General features: G+C 34.3%; 1 protein-coding gene and 1 non-coding gene across 2 annotated transcripts in view; one reads left to right on the forward strand and one right to left on the reverse strand.

The window, feature by feature from the left end:
* Window positions 1-796: 796 nt before the first annotated feature.
* The window catches only part of LOC129227468 (phenoloxidase-activating factor 2-like), a 40,338-nt gene continuing 15,380 nt past the window's right edge, over window positions 797-25,754 (forward strand). The window contains exons 1-2 of the mRNA XM_054862034.1: window positions 797-889; window positions 5,145-5,371. Of these exons, the coding sequence (XP_054718009.1) occupies window positions 817-889; window positions 5,145-5,371 (300 nt within the window). The 5' untranslated portion in view covers window positions 797-816. The remainder of the gene's footprint in view (window positions 890-5,144; window positions 5,372-25,754) is intronic.
* Trnak-cuu (transfer RNA lysine (anticodon CUU)) lies at window positions 25,268-25,340 on the reverse strand. The gene has a single exon. It is a non-coding gene; the product is annotated as a tRNA-Lys (tRNA).

Consider the following 25,754-nt stretch of genomic DNA (forward strand, 5'->3'; position numbering starts at 1 on the left):
TTGAATGTTAATAGTTGAATAGTTGTTAATACTATAAAAATGCATAATAGTTGAAAAAAAACATTCAAAATTGTAGTTGATGGAGGCTGGCAAAGTGGGCACTCTAAAAAAACAGGGGGGGGGGGGTCTGGTTGACACGATTCCAATCCTCCAGGCAATCTGAAAAATAAAGTTAAGGTTAATTCTTGTTAAACAAGGATGTTAAATTGTCTAGAAGTAGCTGATTTGAAAATAATTTTTTTTCTCACAAAATGGCGTCTTTCTAAAAAAAAAAGTTCGTTTTTTGGTTCCTTTTCTGAACTTTGGTATTTTTTTAAAAAATAAAAGTAAAAAATTTCAAAACCCCCAACGTGGAGACAATTTTGATAGAACTAAGAAAGTCTGTACCAAATTTCAAGTAAATCAGTGCATTAGAACTTGTCAACCGTATCGAAAAAACTAGTTTCGAGAAAATCGCGTTTGAAGTTCCTCATTTCAGCAAAGGAGCTCATTTTAACAAAATTAACTGCAATTACAAAAATAATTTGAATTTCTATAAATCTTAACTTATTCTTAAAGGTCTAAACTTTGGGAATATGAAAGGAAAAAAATAGATTCTTTTTGAATTTCTAGACAAGAATACCCCCTTAAAACAAAATATATAGCATTTTCTTCCCTTTCTTCCAGGAATAGAGAAATATTTTTTCATGGAATTTTAGCAGTAAATATTTTATTTTTGTGATTTAAAACGAAAATTTGCTACTATTATGATTTGGCTAACTATGCACTAATGATCTTAATTAAATTTCTTTGCAGCAAAAAAATTCTTCCTGAGCTATGCCATTTTATTTTCTAAGATTTGTGCCAATTATATTCACATTTTTCAAGTTTATACAGTCTCAAAATGAAGGTAAGAAATTATTCTTGTTTATTTCATTTTCAGCCTGCTGCATGAGATATGTTTTTATTTTCCAGGCCATGTAAAGAAAAAATGTTTTAATGGAAGTTTCACTCTAGCTTTCTGCATGAAAACCAATATTCATTGGTTGCCCCCTTGCCCGTCAAAAATTACTAAATGATTCCAAGAAACAATATGGATATAACAATATGACATTTGGAAAACAATCCAATATTTTCTAACTTAAATTAACAAAAAAAAAATTTTTTTTCGGCTGTTAAAATAACTCGTTGATTCGGGGTTTATTATTCGGTAAATAGGGATTTTTGCCTTCATTATAGTCGGCGAAAAAGAAAAATTCGTTAAATCGCGAAATTCGTTTAATAGAGGTTCGTTAAATCGGGATCAGAATGTATCATCATTAGCTTGCTCCTTTTAATTATGCGAAAATCTGCTGAAAACATGAGGAGAAAGAGGGGGGGGGGGGAGTCATTGTGAATTTAAAGTACACTTTTAACTCAAGTTTGCACTTTAGACAGTTGCGCCAAACAACTGTGGTCAAAACCGCTTCCATCTGTACAGTGAAACAATAACCTAATCTCGCGCTTTAGTTGTATTGTTGCTCTATGGATAACGCAGACCGAAGATAAACAGGGACTACGCCTTCCAGTATATGCAAGGGAGAATCAGTTGCAAGAATCAAAGAAGAAATTATGGCCAAGAAATGAGGAGTTATGAATTTGGCGATGTTATTAGTTCAGAGTGTAGTTAAACTATCTTGGTTTAACTAAATGTTTGCGATATATGGTAGTTTAACTCGTAAGTGAAAACTTAGGCATAATTTCGTTTTCAGAATTGTATACTCCTAATTCAGTAGAACCTCGATTAAAATAAATGATCGGGCCTTTGGGCGACTTTAAAATTCAGGATGAAAGAGGTAGGGTTAAGTGGGGTAAAAATGGAAACAGGGGACAAACTGTGACAAATTCTATTAGCACACGTGTAGTTTCTGGTGCTTATCTCCGAAGCCTGGCGAAAACGGACATTATCTATTAATCCGCTGACACGCAGAAAGTCGAGTACAAGAATAAGATCGGTGTAAATGTGTTCTCTAGAGATGCTCTAAGAGGGGAGAACGGGATGACTTTGGCCCAGTCGGCAAAGGAATATTTTGGCCCACCTCTGTAAATTAAAAAATTCAAATTAAACATTGCCGGATCTCGATTCTTCCGAAGTCGAGCAAATACATTAAACTACCGCAAGTTCCTCATAGGAAGGACACGAGCAAAGGGAGGAATCGGGTAAACTCCCCTGGAAATTTTTCGAAATTGGTTGATCTACATAGGCTAAAGGAGAAAAGAATGCGGAGAAGGGGTTCTAGTTATCTTCCAAGCGATATTTTCAAAATTGATGTCAAAAACCGCAATTTTACAATTTTCGTTAACGTTAGAGGAGAAGGAACAGAAGGGGTTTCCCCACGATTTTGTTTGCTTCTTCTTTTTTTTTCAAAATGGAAGTCCATTTTTGTCTATCTTTGTTTACAATAGAATGTCGGGAACTCTTCCTGGAAATTCTTCGAAATGTAAAGTTTCAGAAATGCAATTTTAGGTTACCCTTGGTAAAGTTAATGGAACAGGGAAGCATCGGGGGCTCTCTTCGAAAACGTTTCGACGTTGAACTAGTAAAAAACGCAAACTATCTTTGGTCACGTTAGAGAGAGAAAAGGAGGCTTAGTTATCTCATTTGGACGCATTTCAAAACAGAAGACTTCAAGACCCAATTTTAAACTACATTTAGTTACTATAGGTAATTCAGCGACTCTCCTTCGAAATTTTTCAACATTGAGATTTTAAAAACATAATCTTATATTATGTTTGGAAATATTAAAAGGAAAAGGTACAGGCTTCCCTAGGGTTTCCCCAAGAATTTTAAGGAGGGCACCATGACCTTCCGCCTTTATGCTAACCTCTAACCCTTAACTTAATCAACCCTCCTTGCCATTTAAAAGTTTCAATAAAACATCACAAAAGCAAAAATTTTTAAGAAAGGTAACGATTCACCTCAACCCGTAACACCTCAACCCCTTCATATGGTTTACCCCTATATTTCAAACCTAGTTTTAAAAATATTGGGCACCCCTTCAGGCTCGGTCCCGGGCCAACAGGTGTCCCTTCTCCCCACCCCCCCCTGTGCACCCTCTGCGCGTATGCAGGACAAAGTGGACGGGTCTAAGGGAAATAGTTCACTTTGTTTACTTATTCAATCATTCACTAAATCACTTACGTATTCATTTATTAATTAACTAAATTACATTCCTTCATTTAAAAATTCACTTATTCATTCATTCATTCGCTTATTTCTCATTCATTCACTATTTTACTCATTCGTTATTTTCCCTCATATATTTTTTAATTAGTTTATTTACTTATTAGTTTATTGTTTCATTATCTTTTCAGTTATTCATTCATCCTTTTATTTACTCAGCCATTTGATCAAAGATACTTGTTTTTAGTGAATGAACATAGGTATTTCACTAGAAAAATATTTTACTTTTCACTTTGCTCCATGAAAAAGAAAAAGTGAAAAACTTCCACCTCTTTGAAGGCACAAATTTACTGCCAAAAATTAAAAATAACATTTCAAGGCAAGTTTTATTTTTAAATACATTGTTTTTTTTATGTACTGCAATTTTCAAAACAAAATTCCAGTTTGTTCATTTTGAAAGTGCTTACTTATCTTAACTATTTAACTTTGCCCCACATTCCCCTACGTTACCGTGAAAGACTAAACTTCGAGAATGTAGATTTTCACCGGTAATTCTCCGGAAATATTTGGTTTTTCACCGATTTGTTTATTATGACAATGATACTATTTATTGAAAAATGTCTCTGTCTATCATTGTTCTATACAATAAACTCCCGATTATCACCGGGACAGATTATCTGAGACCTTTCACACTTTCAAAAACATTTTTTTTCGGCGCTGATCAAATAAACATAAATAAATGCAGACATTTTATCTTAACAAGTGCAGTATCCACTTTCGGACATTCCTATTTCTTTCTCTCTCCCCCCTTCCAATAAAATCAAAAATCCAAAAATCATTCTGAAATCTCACTAGTTAAACCTGATTTTTAGATCATTACTCAGCGTATCCTGAAAAAGACTGACTGATTTCAAAAATTCATAACATAAAAACGGTTAACAATAAAAAAAAAAAAAAAAAAAAAAAAAACAAATTCTTGCAGAAAAATTCATGTGGTGGGCCGTGCATTGTTTCCTCCATGAGCTCCAAATTTGAGTTCAAAAATTTTTCAATAGATGACGCCATTAAGTCAAAAAAGAAGGATTGACATTCCGCGATTTTTCCTCCAATTGCGACATGTGGTTACGGCCGGCGGTGTCGGAACTAGTGTTGTATAATTTTGTTAATTAAAAATACTTTTCGAAAAACTATGATGTAATTTTTGATCTTTCTTTGATTTAGTCTTACGATCTGCAGTGCCACCTATTGGAAAATTTATTAACTAAAACTTGGAACTCTGGGAGACAAAACTCACGGCTCACCATATGAATTTTCTGCGAGAACCATTATTTTTTTTTTTAAATCATTTACCGTTTTCCTGTTATAAATTTTTGAAAAGAGTCAGTCTTTTTCAGGACACCCTGTACTCACTGCTTTCGGTCTACTGCACTACTGTTTTTTCGATCTACTTCACTTACTGAATTTTAGATCTACACTAATTATGTGCGTAAACGAGTGACTGGATCAGTCTTAAAAATTCTCCACCCAGCCCCTTTGCGTTTTTGGTGTTAGTTTCATCTGTTACAGGTAATCTGTTTGCATGGTTTGCTCGCGTATGTGTGTAATCCATTTGTAATAGTGAGCGATCCTTTTTTTTTTTTTTTTTGCTTTTACACGCATTTTTTACATACACTGTTATCATTTTAGATCTATCTTAAATGTATGCGGTTGTTATTAATATTTTTAAGCTATTGCAAACACTAGCATCGTTTTTACCCAGTTTACGGATTATCCTCGTATTTGCTTCTTATCCCTTATTTGCTTCTCCGCGGTTACTGTGCCGCCCTATTCCGAGGATAATCGGGAATTTACTGTATATATTTCCATTCCAAAGTTTCACAACTTACTTAATTTGAGATCTTACTGGTTTATTACTTGTTTTTGTTACGCAATTTAAAATATCCATTACGTACTTCTTGCGATAAAAAAATAATAATATAATAACCCATTCTTCATTTTATAGGTAACCACTTACAGTGCGACTGCATGGAATACTGGCAATGCATTGGGCAGGGAGGCACCCCGTACTCCTATTGCGCGTACACACACAAGGTATGCTGCTTCGTAGAGTCGGAGCTGCAGATTAATGTAGGCATCCTACCGAGGAAGGGAAAGCTGGCTGCCTGCGGACAAAAAGGGGCCGACAGTGGCAAAGATGGCGTCTCTGAAGCTGGGGAATGGGCGTGGCATGTGAGTCTCCTACCATCTATGTCATTCGTATAATTTTGAGGACATATTCACATTTACCCCGACCACTAGACCCCGACCTTCGGTAATCAGGTCCACCTTGGGACACCATAAATTTCAGCTTTAATTTTGTAAAATAAATTAGTTTTCTTAGGACATTATAGATGACAGGAGGATCTACTACTCTTCAGTGTATTTTGGAATTTTTCACATTAACAATTAAGCACTTATCTCATTTTCTCTGTTTTCAGAGTTTCAGAGTCACATTGATGGGTGGTTTCATTATTGAAGCTTTCAAGTAGGAACTGAACCAATTTAAATCAGAGCATGTGGGAATCAAAACATGTTCTTTCATAATAATTTAAAGGTTAAAAAATGTATTGTACTGCAAAGCCTAACTTTTGAAAAGTTGATGTATAATAACAACCTAAAGTGGGGCAGGTTAGGACACACAGTAGCGGGGCTAAGTCCCACAGTAGAGAAAAAGCCTTAATAAATTTGATAAAGGGTTTAAATGAACTAAAATTGAGGAAAGGGCTTCAGTTCTTGAAACAGCAGCAAAAAATGTTCTTAGTGATAAGATTTCAATTAGAGAGGCTGCTGAAACTTATGGATTGAGCAAAAGAACTCTGAAGACGCTATATAAGTAAATTTGATGTATAATAATAACCTAAAGTGGGGCAGGTTAGGACACACAGTAGCGGGGCTAAGTCCCACAGTAGAGAAAAAGCCTTAATAAATTTGATAAAGGGTTTAAATGAACTAAAATTGAGGAAAGGGCTTCAGTTCTTGAAACAGCAGCAAAAAATGTTCTTAGTGATAAGATTTCAATTAGAGAGGCTGCTGAAACTTATGGATTGAGCAAAAGAACTCTGAAGACACTATATAAGTAAATTTGATGTATAATAATAACCTAAAGTGGGGCAGGTTAGGACACACAGTAGCGGGGCTAAGTCCCACAGTAGAGAAAAAGCCTTAATAAATTTGATAAAGGGTTTAAATGAACTAAAATTGAGGAAAGGGCTTCAGTTCTTGAAACAGCAGCAAAAAATGTTCTTAGTGATAAGATTTCAATTAGAGAGGCTGCTGAAACTTATGGATTGAGCAAAAGAGCTTTGAAGACGCTATATAAGTAAATTTGATGTATAATAATAACCTAAAGTGGGGCAGGTTAGGACACACAGTAGCGGGGCTAAGTCCCACAGTAGAGAAAAAGCCTTAATAAATTTGATAAAGGGTTTAAATGAACTAAAATTGAGGAAAGGGCTTCAGTTCTTGAAACAGCAGCAAAAAATGTTCTTAGTGATTAGATTTCAATTAGAGAGGCTGCTGAAACTTATGGATTGAGCAAAAGAACTCTGAAGACGCTATATAAGTAAATTTGAAATGAATATGGAATCTAATTAAATTTTTTAGGTTGTAAGTTTGTAAATAAAGATTTCTTAATCAATTAGGATTAGTATTGTTTATTCATTTCCGTTTTTTTTTCTAGTGTCCCAAGTTACCCCACCTAATGGGGCAGGTTGGGACGTTGTAATGACTTTTGAATTTTAATAATGAAAGTGTAATTTGTTGAAATAATGGAGTAAAGTAAAACTGAATTGAGTTCATGTTCAGATAAATTTTTTGAAGATTGATTTGAAAATTAAATATCTAAAAATCATTATGTAAAATGTGTCCCAAGTGCCCCAGGTTTCCCTACTGCAAAATTATTGAATAGAGCAGAGTTTCCCAAACTGTGGTCCACGGAACACCGGGGGTCCTCAGTCCATGCCAGGGTGTGCGCGGTGCTATCCAGCTAAAACGTTAAACATAGTTGAGATTGAAGGACGAGTAGCGATATTTTAATTCTAAAAGAAAGCCAATTTATGAAGAATAAAAAAGTTCCTGCTTAAGTACATACAGGACGCAGCAGCCGCCCCCCCCCCGAAACTATCGGAAGTAAGCACACTACATACATGGTACGGAGAAAGTTCCCACAATTTTATTAGATATTTCAATAGGCTGTAACTAACACATAATTCAACAAATCAGCAAGTTAAAGCAATAAAAATTCTGTATTGAAGCAATAATAATAACATTAAACAAAATAATTATAATAATTGTTCAAAATTGGCTCCTTGGACTTCAATACATTTACGGAGGGGCAGTCTGAAATTGCCGACGATGCTCGCGCACGCATCCACCGTTATCTCATTCCAGGCATTTTGCAGAGGTTGGACGACCACTTCGTGGACGGTCAGCAGTCCCTCTAGTCTCTTTGTAGCGTTTCACAGCGTCATAGACTATTTTACTCTTGAATCCAGTCGTTCGAATAATATCGGCTGTTTTCATTCCCTTCTTCTGTAATTCAACGACAGTAACACGCACATTTTCACGATTCATAGCTCCCTAACTCAATGAACTAACAAAGAACAAATGATTAAACCTCAAATACTTTTAATGCCAATAAACAATATGTGCCAAATAAATCGGCAACATACGATTTTAACGCCAAAAAAAAAAAGTGTTAAACAAAATTGTGGGAACTTTCTCCGCACCCTGTATTACTGTATATGTACTCGCGTATTAATCGAATCCGCGAAATGTGGACCACATTATTTTTAGAAGAAAAATCGGGAAAAAAAATTCGAAAACCCGCGTATAAGTCGAGCTTCTAGTTTCAGAAAACATCGGGAACATTTTTAAGGGACATCATCGACAAGACCTTGTTTTTTTTTCACTAACTAACTTCAAAAGTTCATTTTTATTAGTAAACTTGTTTTAGAAATTTGGCGATAACATTTTTCCCCTAATTGAGTTTCAAATAGAATTTTACTTCCATGACTCAAAATAGTAATGCAAGAAATGAAAATCAGACAAAAGCTCTGAAAAATATACAGAACAATGAATAATAATAATACTTTTTTATTCTTGTATAATATAGTTGAAGCTAAAAAAGCATAAAAATATTCTGAAAAAAAAAAAAAAAGGTTTAACTGTGCCAAATTTTCTTTTCTTTTTCTGTTTTTCTTTTTTTTTTTTTTTTTTTTGTGGGTGGTGGGGGTTGGGCTCCGTAGAGTTCGTCATTTTTCCGGAGGGAGTCCGCGGAGGTCTGAAGTTTGGGAAACTCTGGAACAGAGAAAAAAATAGTAAAACCTTTTGCGCTATGATATTCGTTTTCTTGTAAGCATAATCTTGCTTTGCAGTGTTTTTTTTTTTAATAACTGCCAGGTACTGGATGTTTTTGTATATTTTTCTTTTTTTGTTTAATATTTTTTAACTTCTGTTTGTGAAGTTTTTTATTTTTTGCTAATTGGACTTCTTTTTCATATAGAAAATGTTTCCAGTGTTATTGTCTTTTATCATAACGAGAACTTTTAACTTTGCATCGAAATTTCTTTTCAAAGATTTTTCCCGTCTATAGATTTGCGTAACATCTGGATTCTACTAAAGCGCATAAAAATGTCAATTATAATCCGACCACGAATAAAAATTTACTCCTAGCATAGTTTCTTTATGTGATTATTTAGACCTGAAAGATTTAAGTTGCGGCTATAACTGCACTGAGTTGGAGAAAAAGTAAAAATGACAAGCCTTGCATTCTTTATTGCAATCCTAATAATCCTGCCAATTTTCAGTTGAAATTAATTATCGGGGGCGTTGTTATCTCTGACCAATGGCTACTGAAAGAAGTAAAACCAAGATCCACCCACTTACTTAGGATGTGACCTATCCAATGAGACAACTCTGCCTTAAATGCACAAGATTAAAATGTTTTACCTCTTTGGCTATTTTCTTAAATTCCAAGGTGACGTTTTCAATACATATGAAAAGAACACAAATGAAAGGAAAGAGAAAGGACAAAACTTTGCTAAGGCAGGTTTTGAGAACATATGAGTGGCAATCGATGTAAACCTAACAGCTTAACTAATTTTTTTCTTTAGATTTTGATGAATTATATACACAATAGCTTCTAACGAAGAAACACTTAGGCTGGTAGGCCAGACGTAATTAGGCTTACATTATTTACCCCAAAGTATTTTGAGATACCACAAACACTTGGTAATAATTTCTAAAAGAAAGTACGGCTTGTTAAGTAAAACAATTGATTTACTAATGTCTAAACAATGAATACCTAAACTCAAAGTCACTGCTTGTGCTAAATAATGTTTCGTAAAGAGATATACAAAGTGAAACAAATAATTATGATATGAAAATTTTGACATTTCTGCTTGTTTTAAAATTTTTAGTTTTGGTTCCTGAATTGAAAAATAAAATAATAAAATGAACCATAAAAAGTGGGCGGGGGGACAGTTGCCCCCCCTGACCCCCCTCCCTCGAATCGCCGCCTCGTTCTTCAACGTAATAGCTATTTACAGGAGAAATCAAAACACTTTTGACTTTGGTATTTTTAATCACTTTACATTAAATATGATCAATTTCCTGCAATCAGATCCCATGCTCTGTTCAAAGCATCCATTTTTGGTTCCGCTTACATCTGCGAGGAGCTGTTCTCCAAAATGAAGAATGATGTCAAAACTTTCTATCACTCATCTCGAGAACTGTCTTCGAAAGGCTTCATCACAATTAAAGGGGTCCGGAACACAAAAATTGTCAAATTTTGCAATTTTTTTTAAATCAATTAAAAACATTTTCAGTCTTTTTCTGCTTAAAAGGACGTTTGAATCTTCTTTCCATCTTAATTAGAACGAAAGATATAATTATTTTTGTGCATGCATGTAACTAATATTATATATATTTTTAAAACTTCAAACGCGTTTTTCTCCATGATGCAATCTTTCCCGACTTTTTGCATTCTAACTCTTATAAGTAAAGAATTGATAAAGCTAATGTAATGAAATTGGGAGCATATCTTTTTCAAGCAGTTTACTTTGATTTTTATTCCGCGAATTTGAAAAAAAAAAAAAAAAAAACATTACCTTAAAAAATATGATTTTTTTTAAAAAAAAGTATCTTTGAGTTTTTCGAAAATTTTATTCAAATATTTTCTATTTTTTACTCAGCTAATATTTTTTAAATCGCCGAATAAAAATTAAAGCTTATATATTTGTGCATAGTTTTTTGAAAGAAAAATTTGAAAATTGACTAGTAATATTATAACTTTTAGCAATTTAAAGCAACCCCATTTTTTAGAATAAATTATTAAATTTAATTTTTTTTAATATTTATGTTTTGATTTTGCTTATTAAACTGTTGGTGAATCAGTGCAAAAAAATTCAATACTCTAAATTGTTTAATTTTTTTTCTTTTCAAAATGTGTGCCAGACCCCCTTAACAGCCAATGTTGACTGACGAATGAAAGAGAAAGAGTCGCATTTCGTATTAAATTAAAGAGAACCACGTTTTTAATAGTTTTATCTTCTGTAACAAGTTTCAGTATTTTTTTTAAACCATGCTTCGATGTTTCAATTGCACCATGAGTAAAATATCGATTTTCCCTGTAATTTTCAAATAAAATTGAAAAATATTTACAGACTTTAAGTTATTCAAGTTGATGTATATGTACAATTAGGTCACTGCGGCCAGCAAGCTTTTCATTTCAAAAAGTTGACCCTTTGTTAAAATTAGGTTGAAGATTACTAATCTAAAAGACAGAACGTTTTTCTTTCACAAAAAGCTTTGATGAGATGAATTTATATTAGGATTTTCAAATAAATAATGTGTGAATTTAATTTTTTTCAGAAATAGAAAAAAAATGGTTAGTTATTGAATGTGTAGGTATCTACTTTTTGTTTATTTATCTTTGTAGTGAAAGTTTTTGAAATACACAATAACGGGTGATTTTTTTTTTTTTTTTTTTGCTTAAACATTACTGCTAATAATTGTAAGAAACATAAAATGTCTGCATTGCTGTTCCAAAATGGGGAGGTTTGATACAATAGTAAAAATTCCGAAAAATGAGCTGAATGGAGTTTAAATGATTACTTTTTGACTTCACTATATTTTTTTCATATTTATAAAACAGTAAATTAATAACATGACTACATTAACATTTTCTTTACTAATAATAAAGCTTAAAGTGTGTGTCTATGAATCTCTGGATATCTGTTACGCACATAGCGTCTAACCGTTCGGCCAATTTTCATGAAATTTAGCACAAAATTAGTTCGTAGCATAGAGATGAGCAGCTCGAAGTGATTTTTCGAAAATTCGATTTTGTTCTTTTTCTATGATATTATGTTTTCTACCATTGGTGGATTTAATTCCTCTGCACCGAGCGAATTACCATAACATAGACAAGGAAATTACCATAACATTTACTAGGGCTCGACCGATGGCATTTTTCGGCCGATGGGCCGATGCCGATTGTTGGCCGATTGTTCAAAGATGGCCGATGGCCGATGGCCGATTGTTTTCCTACAAATGGCCGATTGCCGATGGCCGATGGCCGATGCTGTTGGCCGATGGCAAAAAAAGAAAAAATTCTAACAGAAATAAATTGATAAGATTGTCAGGATTTAAAGGATCATTGATTCATTTCACTTTACTTCCTTTCTGCGAATAAGGAATTGTAATCCAAAAAAAAGAACATCAGATTTCGACTTAAATTTTTATTTTACGATCATCCAATTTAAACTTCACAAGTTTTTTCGGCGCATATGTACATGCATATGTACCTAAGAACATATAGATGATCGAAATATCCATTTTGAACGCCTCCTTAGTTAATTATAGCAAATTCTCTTGTGATATCTTCCTGCTCGTAAACTTACATCACTCAAAAACGTTATGAAATAGTAAGTTGAAAACTCATACGTACGAAGTGTGATCTAAAAGTTCGAGGACAAGTTGTATAAAAATTTACCGTAAATAATTCACATTTCTGAAGTACATCTATCTACAAAATAGTGACCTTGAACGACTATGCACTTCTGCCAACGTTCGTATAGCTTTTAGAAGGACTCCTGGAAGATATTTATCGCAACCTCCTGTAAGGCCTGTTGCGCTGCTGCTTTAACTTCAACGTGGGGAAGAAGCCGACTTTCATTTTGAGGATGCACGGTTCGATTAGTCAATACTCTGATATGGCAAACAAATAGCATAACGTTTCGTCGGACTTAGCTCCGTGTGACTTTTACCTGTTCCCAGCAAACAAAAAAACATTTGCATGGACGCCGCTTTCTACCGTCAGGAGAAGATAAAGCTGCATCACAGAAGGTAGCGAAAAATGGCTTCCAGGAGTGTTTCCAAAAGTTATATGAACACTGGCAGAAGTACATGGTCTCTCATGATGACCTTTTGAAGGTGGATGTGCTTCGGTAATGTGAACTATTCTGGGTAATGTTTTATACAGCTTGTCCCCCAAACTTTTGGATCGTACTACGTACAATCTGTATAGGGTGTAGGACTGCTATATGACAGAAGACAAAGAACAACAGCCAAAAAAAAAAAAGAAAGAAAAAGAAAGAAAGAAAGAAAAAAGAGAAAAAAGGAAGAAAAACAAAGAGACTGTTTAATAACCGATTGATATTTTTTTTTTTTAAATTGAACATATAACTAAGATTTCAGTAATATTGTAATAATGTATGGATTTAGGTAAACTAAACATAGTTAAAATTCAATTATGTTGTTTAATCATTCAAAAATAAATTAAGAATTAAACTATGAAACTGTCAACAATTTACGCAATTAAAGCGGAAAGATTGCACTTAGACATTTTTTAGTCATCAAATTAAACAAAAAAGGTAACAGATAAATTACAATATTAAATCATAATATTAATATTTTTATACTTATTTAAATTTATGAATAGAAAAGTTTGCATTTTTCATAAAATGTATAACAATGACATAAATTTTGCGGAAAAAAGAAATAGCCATGAAAAGAGTGAGGTTCTTAAAATGCAAGTACAATAAACAAACTCAATATTTACACCAAGTTAATAACTGAATACATATACTACTTGATCTGACGTTTGCGCACGCAATATTGAACAATTTGATTGTTTAATCTTTTATGAAGCACTACAACCAAGTTCAAATTATTTTTTTCAATTTAACAATAATTTTCTGAAATTTAAAAAATTGCATATAAGAAAATCCTTGAAACTTTTCTATAACATATTATTAAACATATGATGAAAACGAAAATAACTTATTCATTGATTTTATATAAATACATAAAAATAGATACTTACAACAGAAAAAAAAATCGATCGCTTATAATGATGCAAAAAAGATGACGCATTATAAAATATAGGTGAAACGAGTATAAGAAATACGCAAAATGACATTTCTTGACCAAAATAAGTAATCGCTAAATATTTAAGAAATGCTTGAAACGATGAGGGTGGGTTAGAGGAGTCACCCTCTGATTTTGGAGTAACTCACAATGTTAAACTTCGGCTTATTTTTTTTAGTACGGAACCGCTGCCACCAACGCCTCGGAAGAGTTTCTAAATCTACTTCAGCACTTACGAAGAAAAAATTCAGAAGTCCCTTTGTTTTCCGAATTATGTCACCATTCAAAACGTCTTTAATCATTTTCTTACATTAATGCTCTAAATTCTTCCTAAAGAATAGATAAATCTTGAAAAAAAAAAATTCTATTTTTATGAATGGTGTTAGTTTTAAGCAACTCAGAAGTACAACTAGAGTTTAATTTCAGAAATTGAGGGAGTGGGAGGAGGGGCACGCAAGTGTTCTCGGAAATACAAAAAATAGTCGTAACGAATAGAGTTTCAAATAATCATAAACATTAAGCAGAAAAAACCTTTTAAAAATTGCACCTGAGTTTGTTTTGACGTGCAGTGGCGGATTTAATAGCAAATGTTGCAATTGCGAGAGAGGCCCCATAACCATAGGAGCACCGTAGAAGTTACAAAAATGCTTGTGATAAATGTTTTACAACTTCTGTGATAAAGAAATACTGCCCCAAAATGCATTTCGACGGGCCTCAAACTTGTAGTTCCGCCGAAGCGATACAGAAAGGACTGCAGTACTGTGGTTCATATTAAAAATATCGAAAAATTAAAAATTACCGTCGGTTCAACGGGAATCTAACAAAATGAAATTAATTTGAATTTTGACATTTGGAATTCAAATTATGTTTTTCGCAATCAGGAGTGCGTGTGTGTATGTAGGCGTGTGTTTATGTCTGTGTATGAGTGTATAGGTGTGTGTGTGTGTGTATGTGTAGATGTGTGTGTATGTGTAGGTGTGTGTGTGTGTGTGTGTGTGTGTGGGTAGGTGTGTTTGTGTATGCGTGTGTGTGTAGGATATGGACGCAACCTGGAGACGGTTTTCGTTAGAGGAGCAGCATCGTGAGGCCGGTCGACGGTGGTGCTGCAAAGGGAGGCGGGAAAAAAATAAAATCATAGGAATTCAAAACAGTCAAATGAGAACAACAAGCAATGTGATTGCTCAAAAAAACCGGTTTCGCCATCTCATATTTGTTTCCACGATCTCCAATTCTGCAATCTATCACCAAATGATCGTCAGTCTGAGACGCTATATTAGTTTTGCATTGAAATAAGTAATTAATAGCCACAAAAAATCAGTAACACCCGATCGAAAACAAAAAGGGAAGTGCACAACTGGAACGTGCGCAAATCCCACATGCGAAAATTTAGCCTTCTACAGCTTACCATTTTTGAGTTATGACTTATGAGAGATACATACGTACATCCAGCCGCACGAAACAACGCAATAATTAACTGGTTTGGTACCTGAGTGCAGTATTAAAAACTCTTTGATGGGTGACTAAAATAGAAATTCATACTGAAATTTATGTAAACAATTTTGTTTGAAAACAATAACTCCCTTTACTTTGTATTAAAATGTAAAACAACAAAGATCCTTTTTTTTCAAAAACATCGGCCAATTCCATCGGCTTTTCGATGTTTTTAAGGTCGATGGGCCGATGTTTCCTGCAAGTTAGCATCGGCCGCCGATGCCGATGCCGATGGCAAAATTGTTGAACCATCGGCGCCGATGCATCGGCCAGGCCGATGCATCGGTCGAGTCCTAACATTTACCAGCAAATTACCATAACATGGGCGAGCAAATTAACATAGCACATCGGCGAGAAATTCATCATCCATTATTTGTAAATATACAGGCGACCAAACCTTTTAATTTTCTACTACGGGCAAATCAGTGTGCGAATGCTAGAGTTTAAATAAAAGCGTATTATGCCTCCTTTACTTTAGCACTTCTGTAGGAAAATTTGAGAAGGGAGATTTTTTTTTTTTTTTTTGCAAAAATGTTTAGTAGGTGTCCTAGAAAGTATTTTGAACTTGGGTGGACATCGGCCTCCTGGTCCATTTTCCTGCTATGACGTCATCAAGGCCGCTCGCTCTCATAAATATTCAGCACTTCTGTAGAAAGTTCGTGTAGTTGGTACTTTTTATCAAAAATGTTTAGTATGTGTCCTAGAAAGAATTTTGGACGAGCGGACATCCGCCACCTGGTGCAGTTTCCTGTTATGACGTCATCAAAGATGGCGGCCGCGCGCTCTCTGAAATGCTCATATCTATGTTAATACTTGATTGATTCGCATGAAACGTGCACATTTTTATACTATTTTGCCTCGTGCTAGTTTTTTTTAAACTAAGCAGTTAGAAATATCCCCTTAAAAATAATTGAAATCCCCCCTAAAATTAATTGAAAAAAAATTAAAAAATGATTTCATGTGCAACCATCAACAGCTGATGGGTACTGTTCAAAAATGGTATTCAAGCAGTTTGTGTGAAAAACATTTATTTACCGTTTTAACTTAATGGGACTAACTAATCAACCAGAACATTTGTAATTCGCCCCCTTTTCGGCGACGCCCACTATAGCAATACAGTGCGTTGTTGTTCTTCTAAGTATAGTTAAAATGACGTGTAGTGAATGCAACAGAGGGTGGATTTTGAGAAAGATAAAAATATACGTATATGATGGCATACTAAGCAAAAAAAAAATTGTAGCAGAATGGGAGATAACACAATATATCGCTCGTTTGAATAAAGAATGCCACAATGCGAAATATTTCATTTTCTTTTTACTTATCTTAAGGGTCATCAAAGGACGTTATCTTCTTTGGAAAATAATGACAGATTTTTTTATTCGAATGGTAACCACTGGAGTTTACTCTTTTTAATACAGATTGTCTGAAGAGTTCAACTTCAAATGCTTCTCCTGTAAAATTTCAGTTTTTCGTATTGTGGCACTCTTCTTCCAAATCAGTGATATATTCGTCAGATAAAATACATTTCGAGCGCTAACAGATTCTGTTACTTATGTCGAAGGTTTGAACATCCGACACGATTTTTCTAAGAAGCAAACTCAAATATTAGATGCAGAAGTATCATCAGGGTTTTGATTTGTACTGTAAAACGGTAACCCATTTGATATGCTTCCTAATCCATTAAACAATCTACTAACAAAGTATTAAACTTATTTAAGACCGGTGAAAACTTGTACCCTACTTAAAACACAACACCAGTAAAAATCTCAAGCACCATTCAAATAGCTAAAGCTAGTTCATATGATAGGCAAGATTTCTTTCAGTATGAACTGTATCTGAAGACTGTTCATCGTTTAATGATAAAACCACAAATAAACTGCGTTGTGAAAACGGTTAGATGCATCTTATGTAAACACTAGAGATGACAATGACACCTTGTTCATGTCTGACGAAAAAATCTGTCATATAGCGGACGTCCTGAATTCTTTTCGAAAGGTTATGGCAGATGAAAAGAAAATCTTTGGCTAAGCAGTTTCTGCTTTTCCGTAAGGTATTGGGAGCATCACAAAAAATGTTATCGCACTTTTCTTCTTAAAATATCTGAGACAGTGTAGATACAGAGATGTCGTAAAGATCTTTTAAGATGCTCCAATACATGTCTAATTCAGCAGTTTTTTTGGGATCATCGAGAAACAAACATATTTTACTTGTGTTCAATGCCAATACAGGCACTATGTAATACCAACCACATCAAAGATAAAAGCACTATGTACTACTAACCACATCTTTAGGGTCTTTTTGGGTGATGAAGAAGGTGAGGTATTGTACAACCAAACATAATATCAGTGCTAAGTAGAAAGCAAATAAACCACCCGGAATAAAATTATTCTACTATTAAGGAAGCAAACTTAAAACAGATGATACATTCAAAACATTTATCCCTGTGTAAGTATCCTCAAATCGTTCTTGTTAGTTCGTATATGGACATAATGGTGTTTGTTAATTTTTACTGGACTTCTCTTCGATGATTTGGTATTACTGCGCATCTAAATTGGTGATTCCACGTGACTTTTGGCTGATCTGCTGTTCTTGATATTCACGGAAAAAAGTAGTAAGACGTTATGTACAATGCTGCTTGCCATTCATGCACTATTTTGATCAGATAACAAAAGTTATTTTGGCACAGAAAAAAAGCTACTCTTCATTAAGCATGTATAATATATTTGAAGAATTTTGGTATAACATCTGACTAGAATTACATAGGACGAAGAATTAAGTCGACAGCAAATAATTAGTGCAAGTATACAAAGAAAGTTATTCTGTATATCTTTATATTATCTTACATTATAGCTGTATCGTCATGCACAGAACATCGACACTGAGAACTGCCGCGTACTAGCAGAAATGCTAAGAGTCATTTCCTGAGATCTTATTTTAATACATACCTTCAACGACATGTTACCGGCAAGTGGTATGTTGGCTGAAACTCATAAAAATTTGTTTTTTTCAGTAGTAAAAAATGATTTGGTGCCAGAAGAGACCTTACAGACTTTTCCAACTGATTTAATTGGGACACGTAATTGCTTAAAATGTGCCAACTCTCCTGAACTTGTACAGAACATTGAGTAACTTGTTGCTCTATCTGCAAACGTAGTATAGTAAAAAGTTACAATCAAATTTTAACAATATTTTTAAAATATACCTTTTAGATTTTATTAGATATTATATTTCTACTCACCGTACTTTTTATTTTAAATTTGAACGTCTTTCGACGTATTTAGTACATATTTTTAGTCTTCTCTTACTATTTGAAAAGAAATGAATCTGATATAAAAAAATATTATTATTTATTAATTTGTAGCAATAGGTAAAACACATTACTATTCAAATTAAAAACCCTAATTTCAACACACTGACCAAATTTTTAGTCAAATCGTTCAAGTATTATCATAACATAGATATGAGTTTTTATGAGCGTGCGCGGCCGCCATCTTTGATGACGTCATAGCAGAAAAATGCACCAGGTCGCGGATGTCTGCTCAAGTCCAAAATTCTTTCTAGGAGACATACTAAACATGTTTGATTAAAAAAATTCTGCCTACACGAATTTTAAATTTTCTACAGAAGTGCTGAATATTTATGAGAGCGAGCGGCCGCTCGCTCTCATCTATGATGTCATCATAGCAGGAGAAAGGACCAGGTGGCCGATGTCCGCCCAAGTCCAAAACACTATCTAGGGCACCCACTAAACATTTCTGGAAAAAAAAATTCTCCCTACTCAATCTTTCCTACGTAGACTAAGAGCTAGCTACACAAAAAAGTACTCATAAGGTATATTAAAAATTTCTGTATGGAATAAAAGTACATACATAGTCAAGCATTTATCGCTTGGTCTGCCCAGGGCGGGTAAGGGACCGGGCGGGTTGGCGGGGGATCAAATATCACCAATTTTGAGCAGGGAAACTGCAGATTTCTGCATGAAAACTGCAGTTTTTCTGGAAATAAAAGCCCTTAAATCTTTAAAATATCTGCAGAATTCTTCAAAATTTCTGCAGGTGAACTTCTGCAAATATTGTGAGGAAAACGCAGCACATTTGGCTATTCCCGTTTAAAATTAGGCATTTTCGCGCAAAACAAAATGTGGTACTGATTTGATTACACTAGTTACATTGATGTGTTTAGATACATGTATTTTAGTTAGTTATGTCATGAGATTACATACGTGGGCGTGTACGTAGTGCACGCATATGGCAGTGTTTCTTCCTGTTTTTCAGAACAAGGGGTTCAGATCTGTATGAGAGGGGGGGGGGGGGAATTTAGAACTATAAAGGGGGCCACTGATTAAGCTATTGATTTTAGAAGAAAAAAAATGCTGGAATGATTTTGGAGGTGGCAGATAGCTAATCTCTTTTGCGCGTACACTGTAAAAAAATTCGGAAACGTTACTGAGCATTTCAGTGTGACGTGTCGGGATTTCAATGGTTTTTATCCACTTCCTGGAAAAATTAAGTATCATTGCCAAAAAGTTTCCTGAATAGCTACGAGTTGCACGAATGCACACTTCTCACTAGTGTAAAAAACATTTTTATCTCCCAGTTTAAAGATTAAATTTGCATATTTATAAAGTGAATCGGCTTCAGGTTACTTACGGCCCGTCCGTGCTGATTATAAGCTTCCAAAGGTAGCGAATAAGTATGGACTACGCTGCTTTGCAAGAATTGCTGGCGAGTATAATTCTCGATACCTGCTTGCAATTCCGGCTTAGCTTTGGCCATGTTTGCAATACGGCTTATGGAACTTCCTTAATAAATCAGGAAGGGACCAAGCTATATCATTATACCTACCAAAGTTCATTCTAACGTTCCAGAGACACGACTGGCTTCAAACGGGAAGATTTCTAAATTTTTAAGGAAGTTTCCGAGATAATTCAGGAAAGGTACTGAGTATTAGCGGAAAACGTTCCTGTTTTTTGCAAGATATGTTACTGGCAGAAATTGGGCACATCAGCTGCCCATTATTTTCCATTAACGTTTCTGAATCGTTTTTACAGTGTAGTAATAATTGGACACTTTAGCCAGAGGTTTCTGCCCCGCCCCCAATGACGTCCACCCCCAAATGTTGCATAGCAATCCCCCTCCCCCTTCCCTTCCTTAAGAAAGAAAGACCGTCCAAAAAAGTGACTAAAAGCACGATAAAAAATCGAATTCAAAAATAAAAACAGCGCATTCTGCGCCATGACCCCCCCCCCCAATTCCCCGTCTTCACCGCCATTTTTGGGCACTAATGCTTTTTAGCCATTATTATTGAAATAACGTCCTCGAATGTTTTTCAAGATGGCCGATGGCTGATATCTTTTACGTGGCTTATTATTTAGAAACTTCAGGAAGGGGTAATCCCACCCCAAACAAATGCTGCCCCTCCCCAATTTCTGCAGCGCACCGTCCCCCCCCCCCCCCCACTAAAATAAGGAAACCCCAGAAAAATGAGAGGAATTTTTAGGAAAAGACGGTGGAAATATAAATGAATAAATCAGTTTTACTAAAAAGCATAACTTTTAGTAATGTTATGCTTTTATCATGAAAAATAAAAAGTTTGACATTTTTTCCTGAAAGTGAAAATGAATAAATAAATAAATATAAAAAGACATGAATTTGCAAAAGCTTGTACGGACGTATTTCGGGGTTACAAGGAACCCCATGTGAGCTTGCGGATTTTAAAACTCTGCATCAGTCGATTGTCTCAGCTCACATCTTTTCTACAATGAAATAATAAAAAAAAGTATTCCCCGTGAGTTCAAAACGCGTGTCAGCGAGTTTTTTGCAAATTTATTCTTGGGAAAAGAAAACTTTTACATGTACACTTTAGTCCTTATTTTCCACTTAACTATTAGTGAGCTGAAAGTGAATGAAAATGTCTCAGTATCAAAAAAATAATAGAAATAATAACGCATTGAAAAGAAGAAAAATACCCGAAATGTAACCAAACAAATAAATTTTGCTAAAAGCATAACTTTTAGTAATGTGTCATGAAAAATAAAAAGTTTGAAAATTAGCCTAGCAAAAACGAAAACAAATGAATAAATAAATACAAAATGACAAAACATTGCAAAAACTCGTTGGCACCTGTTTCGGGGTTGCAAGGAACTCCTTTTTCCTTTCAAAACAGATGTGAGGTTGAGGATTTAAAAACTTCACCCCAGTCGATTGTCTGTACATAAACAAGCTAACGTCTTTTCTGCATTGAAAAAAGAGCTCCGTATGACTCAAAAACACGTGTCAGCGTGATTTTGAAAATTTATACTTGGAAAAAAAAATGGTACTTTTAAGTCTTTATTTTCCACTAAACTATTAGTGAGCTCGAAGAGAATGAAGGTAGTGCCACAGTATCGACAAAAGATAGGGGGGGGGGGAATCGCTTTTTGGCCACGAGTCTTTAAATTCATGAGCTCGTATCTATTTTGCAAGGAAAAAGCGGTTCCTTGTAACACCGAAACACGTGCCCTAGAGTCTTAGTAGATTTAAGCTTTTTCTCTTACTTTGCTTAATTATTTTTACTTTTCAGAAAATTTTGAAACTTTGCTTCGTTATGATATTTAAATGTCTAAAAGTAATACTTATTAGCAAAACTTATTTGTTTAATTAAGGTTCAGGCATTTTTTTCATTTCGGTGTGTTATAATTTCTATTATTTATTTTTGATACTGATGCATTATTTTGTGCTCACTGATGGTTTAGTGGAAAATAAGAACTACTAAAATGTACCAAAAAAAGATTTTTTTTTCAAGTATAAATTGGTAAAAACTCGCTGACACATGTTTTGAAGTCACGGGGAACTCTTTTTTTTATTATTATTTTACTGCAGAAAAGACGTGAGCAGAGACAATGGACTAAGGTCGAGTTTTTTAAATTTGCAAGCTGACATTTTTCTTGAAAGGAAAAAGGAGTTACTTGTAACCCCGAAACACTTCCGTACGAGTTGAGCAAATTTGCTATTTTATATTTAATTCATCCATTTTCTGTTTTGCTTTCAGGAAAAATATCAAACTTTTTATTTTCTATGATATTTTCATCACTAAAAATTATGCTTTTTAGTAAAACTTATATGTTCATTTAAATTTTTGCCGTATCTTCCTTATAGGGTTATTAATATTAACTTTTGGATCACTGTAGTGAGAAAATTTTGAATTATCATGAAAATAACTTTTGTTGTGCTATTAATTTTTTTTTTTTTTTTTTTTTGATCATTTTACAACGTTTGATATTTTTCATACCTGTGTCATTGTTTTAATTCTAGTCCACGAACAATCTAAAATATAATTGTTTTCATTTTAATGATTTGTTTCAAAAATTTCTAATTGTAAAAGAGAAGTGAAAAGGCAAAAAAAAAAAAAAAAAAAAAAAAAAAAAAAAATCCTTTACTTCCGCTGAACACAAAATAATTTGGATTGCAAGCTTTATTTTATCTATTACATCTTTTTAGGGCTCTTCAAATGATCTAAACAACTGCATTAAATGTCATATTTTTTACATTACTTTTGTAATGACTTATAAAAATCTCTAACGAACTTGTGCAGTTAGCAAATTTCATTGATTTAAACAAAATTAATCCTCTCTTCGCTGAAGAAAGGATAAAAAGTTTTCATCCTTAATTAACCACTTTCGTATTCGAAAAATAGTTTTAACAAAATTCCAGTCAATATTTTTTCCGCTAATTTTGCAATCAACTATAATAAATTAGAAGTTAACTTGTTGTTCTATTACTAGATGGCAGCACGAGTATTTGTCGCGGAAATGAACTGCAATAGGGAAGTTTTCGATTTTTCAATTTTATTTTTATATGATAGAGTAACATGTATGAACATCATAGGTGAAAAAAATTTTGCGATACGATAAGTATTTTTTTTAAATTAATTTTTATAGTTCAAGCTTTTGTGACGTCAAATGGCATAGGAAGTGACGTCATGCCCTCTTCCGATAGGGGAGAAGCCGAAGGTCACGCATTCGACTTCGAAGACGAAACGTAAAAGGCTTATCTCCTCGCATTTAACTCCTCGCGTTTCTGGAACATTAAACCTCTCATCCTCTCGGAAATATTCGAATAAAATGATTGATGTTACACGAGGAAGATTATTTAGATTGTGCTTTAACGAATCCAGTCTCCATAGTGTGTTCAAAAGGATTATTGAATTTCTAAAAAATAAAAATATCAGCGCGCTCAAAATGTTCCTAGCGAAAACAAGGGATCTTCGGCGGAAGGCTGCACATTCGCGCCCTGTGACGTAGGCTCGTGACGTTTCAGAAGCGCGCACCTTTGCGCGTGGATTTTTAAAAATTCATTAAAAATCAACCACGGTGTTTTAAAATTCGGTGATGGTGAATTTTTTAGTTTTGAGGGTCAATTAACAATATCCAATAGCCAAAATATGAACATTTAATAGGTTGCAACTTCCCTATTATGGTACCGTAGTCCGACTACTATGAAACAGCCTCTCTCGACACGTAAAGAGAGACTTTTTTGAAATTCTCAAGATACAATCTCAGTAAAAAGAGGAAAATTCTCTTCTTTATATATTTCCATTATGTTATAGATATGACTGGTAGATATAACTCAGAAACTAATTCAGTTTCAGTACGCATATATGATGCGTCTTCGACTTTCTATTTTTTTGTAGTTTAATTTATTAGGTTTGACGGATTTTCTTCAAACTCTTTCAGTACTTATGAATGAAATAACAGAGTAATAGTGTGTCTGAGGATCAAAGTTTCTAGCAAACTAATTTGTTCATAGATAGCGCAAGCAACATCCATTATTCTTTACAGTATGTTAGCGCCATCTGTGAAGTAACTGATAAACTATAGCGAACTATGTTGCTTTAAAACATCCGATTAGTAATTGGGAAAACAACGTCAATTCCATATTGTCAATTTGTACTTATGTCACTTCCTTCATTGTCCCGTGGAATGTTTTGGCCTTACTCTTGGCACGTAAATTCAATAGCGGTTATTGATTACTACTTTTCTCGCACAACTTTATGCATTTTAGCGTATACGTTTAGATTTGCATACAGTATAGGAAACATATGGGTTACGGCTGGTTTAAATATGCCAATACGAGTAATACAAACAATTTCTCGTCAAAAAACATTCAACCCATTTTCATTTCGACGGCGAGATGGAATGACACGTGACACTCAAACAAAAACTTGTTCCTTGTTAGTGGATAAAATAGCAAACTTATACTCTCTCTACTTCAGACGTTACACTCCTGGTTTCCCCGTACCTACCACTGTTTGTTGTATAATCCGTTGGATGGGACCCTGAAGACAGCTCTGATTTTTTGATCTATACCAGAAGCCAAGAAATCCCAAGTCCAGCACCCCCAGAGGTATCGTTTCACTTGGAGGAATTTGTGACCACGAGTATATTTAACGTTCCCCACCCACCATTGATAAAAACGGTGGATCTTCGACAGTCTAAGATCAAAGGCGGGACCCCATCACGGCCTGTATAAAGTTTTGAAACTTGGATGCAAATTTGCAGCTTTTTTTCCCTTTCTTTCTGAGTAATCACATTGCTTATTGTTCTCATTTGACTGTTTTTGGCGTCCTATGATTTTATTCCCCCTCCCCCTGCCTTCCTCTGCAGCACCACCGTCCTCTCCCGATGCTGCTTCTCTAGCGAAAACAGTCTCCAGTTTGCGTCCATATCCTACACGCACACGCATACATACACGCACCTACACACATGCATACATACACAACTATACACACACTCATGCCAGCACACAGACACAAACACACACGCATACAGATACACACACATGCATGCACATAGACACAAACACACACGCCTACATGAATGCACATAGACACAAACACACACGCCTACATGCACACACACTCGTGATTGCGAAAAACATAATTTGGATTCAAGATGTCAAAATTCGAATTAAAAAAATAAAAAAAAATTGTTCAGAAAAATACACCATTTACTTCATTGGGACTGATAGTGTAAGCAGCAAAAATATAACTTAAAGAGAAAAATCGTATTCAAGACTGAATTTATAAAATACTTCAAACAATATTTGACGATCTTTTTTTCTTTGAGCCAGAATGATAGTTATTTTCGCTCGTGTGATAGTTAGAAAAAGCTTAGTGGTGTTTTTTCATTTACCTTTTAGAAAGATGCGTATTTAAGTAAAGCCATTTAAAATTAAAATACAAATCCGCCCAACGTGGGGCTCGAACCCACGACCCCGAGATTAAGAGTCTCGTGCTCTACCGACTGAGCTAGCCGGGCTTGAAAGTATGACGATAATCCTTTTACAATTATCTGAATTGAAACGAATTTAAAAAAAAAATCCGTCAGAAAGCATGAACTTAAATGATAAAAAAAGAAGCGAATGTTAGTTCCCACGTACTACTAAAAGAGCAAAACAGAAACAAACTCTTATCACTAAATCTCCATATCAGGCATAAAATTTTCAGATATAATATGAAGTTTTACGTATGTAAATGTAAGGTTAAGTAAAAGCAAAGATTTTGACTGGAAAAAAAAGACAAAGGAGACGGTATAGATACAGTAAAAGTTTTGAAAGATTAAGGTATCCAATCAAAATTGAATTATTTATTCACAAGTTTGATTATTTCACGATTGAGTAATACAAGCATATCTTATTACTTACATCACTTATAGTTAAGAAAATTCTATAAT

This window comes from Uloborus diversus, chromosome 8, assembly GCF_026930045.1.
Source record: "Uloborus diversus isolate 005 chromosome 8, Udiv.v.3.1, whole genome shotgun sequence".
In the NCBI taxonomy this organism is placed as follows: Eukaryota; Metazoa; Arthropoda; class Arachnida; order Araneae; family Uloboridae; genus Uloborus; species Uloborus diversus.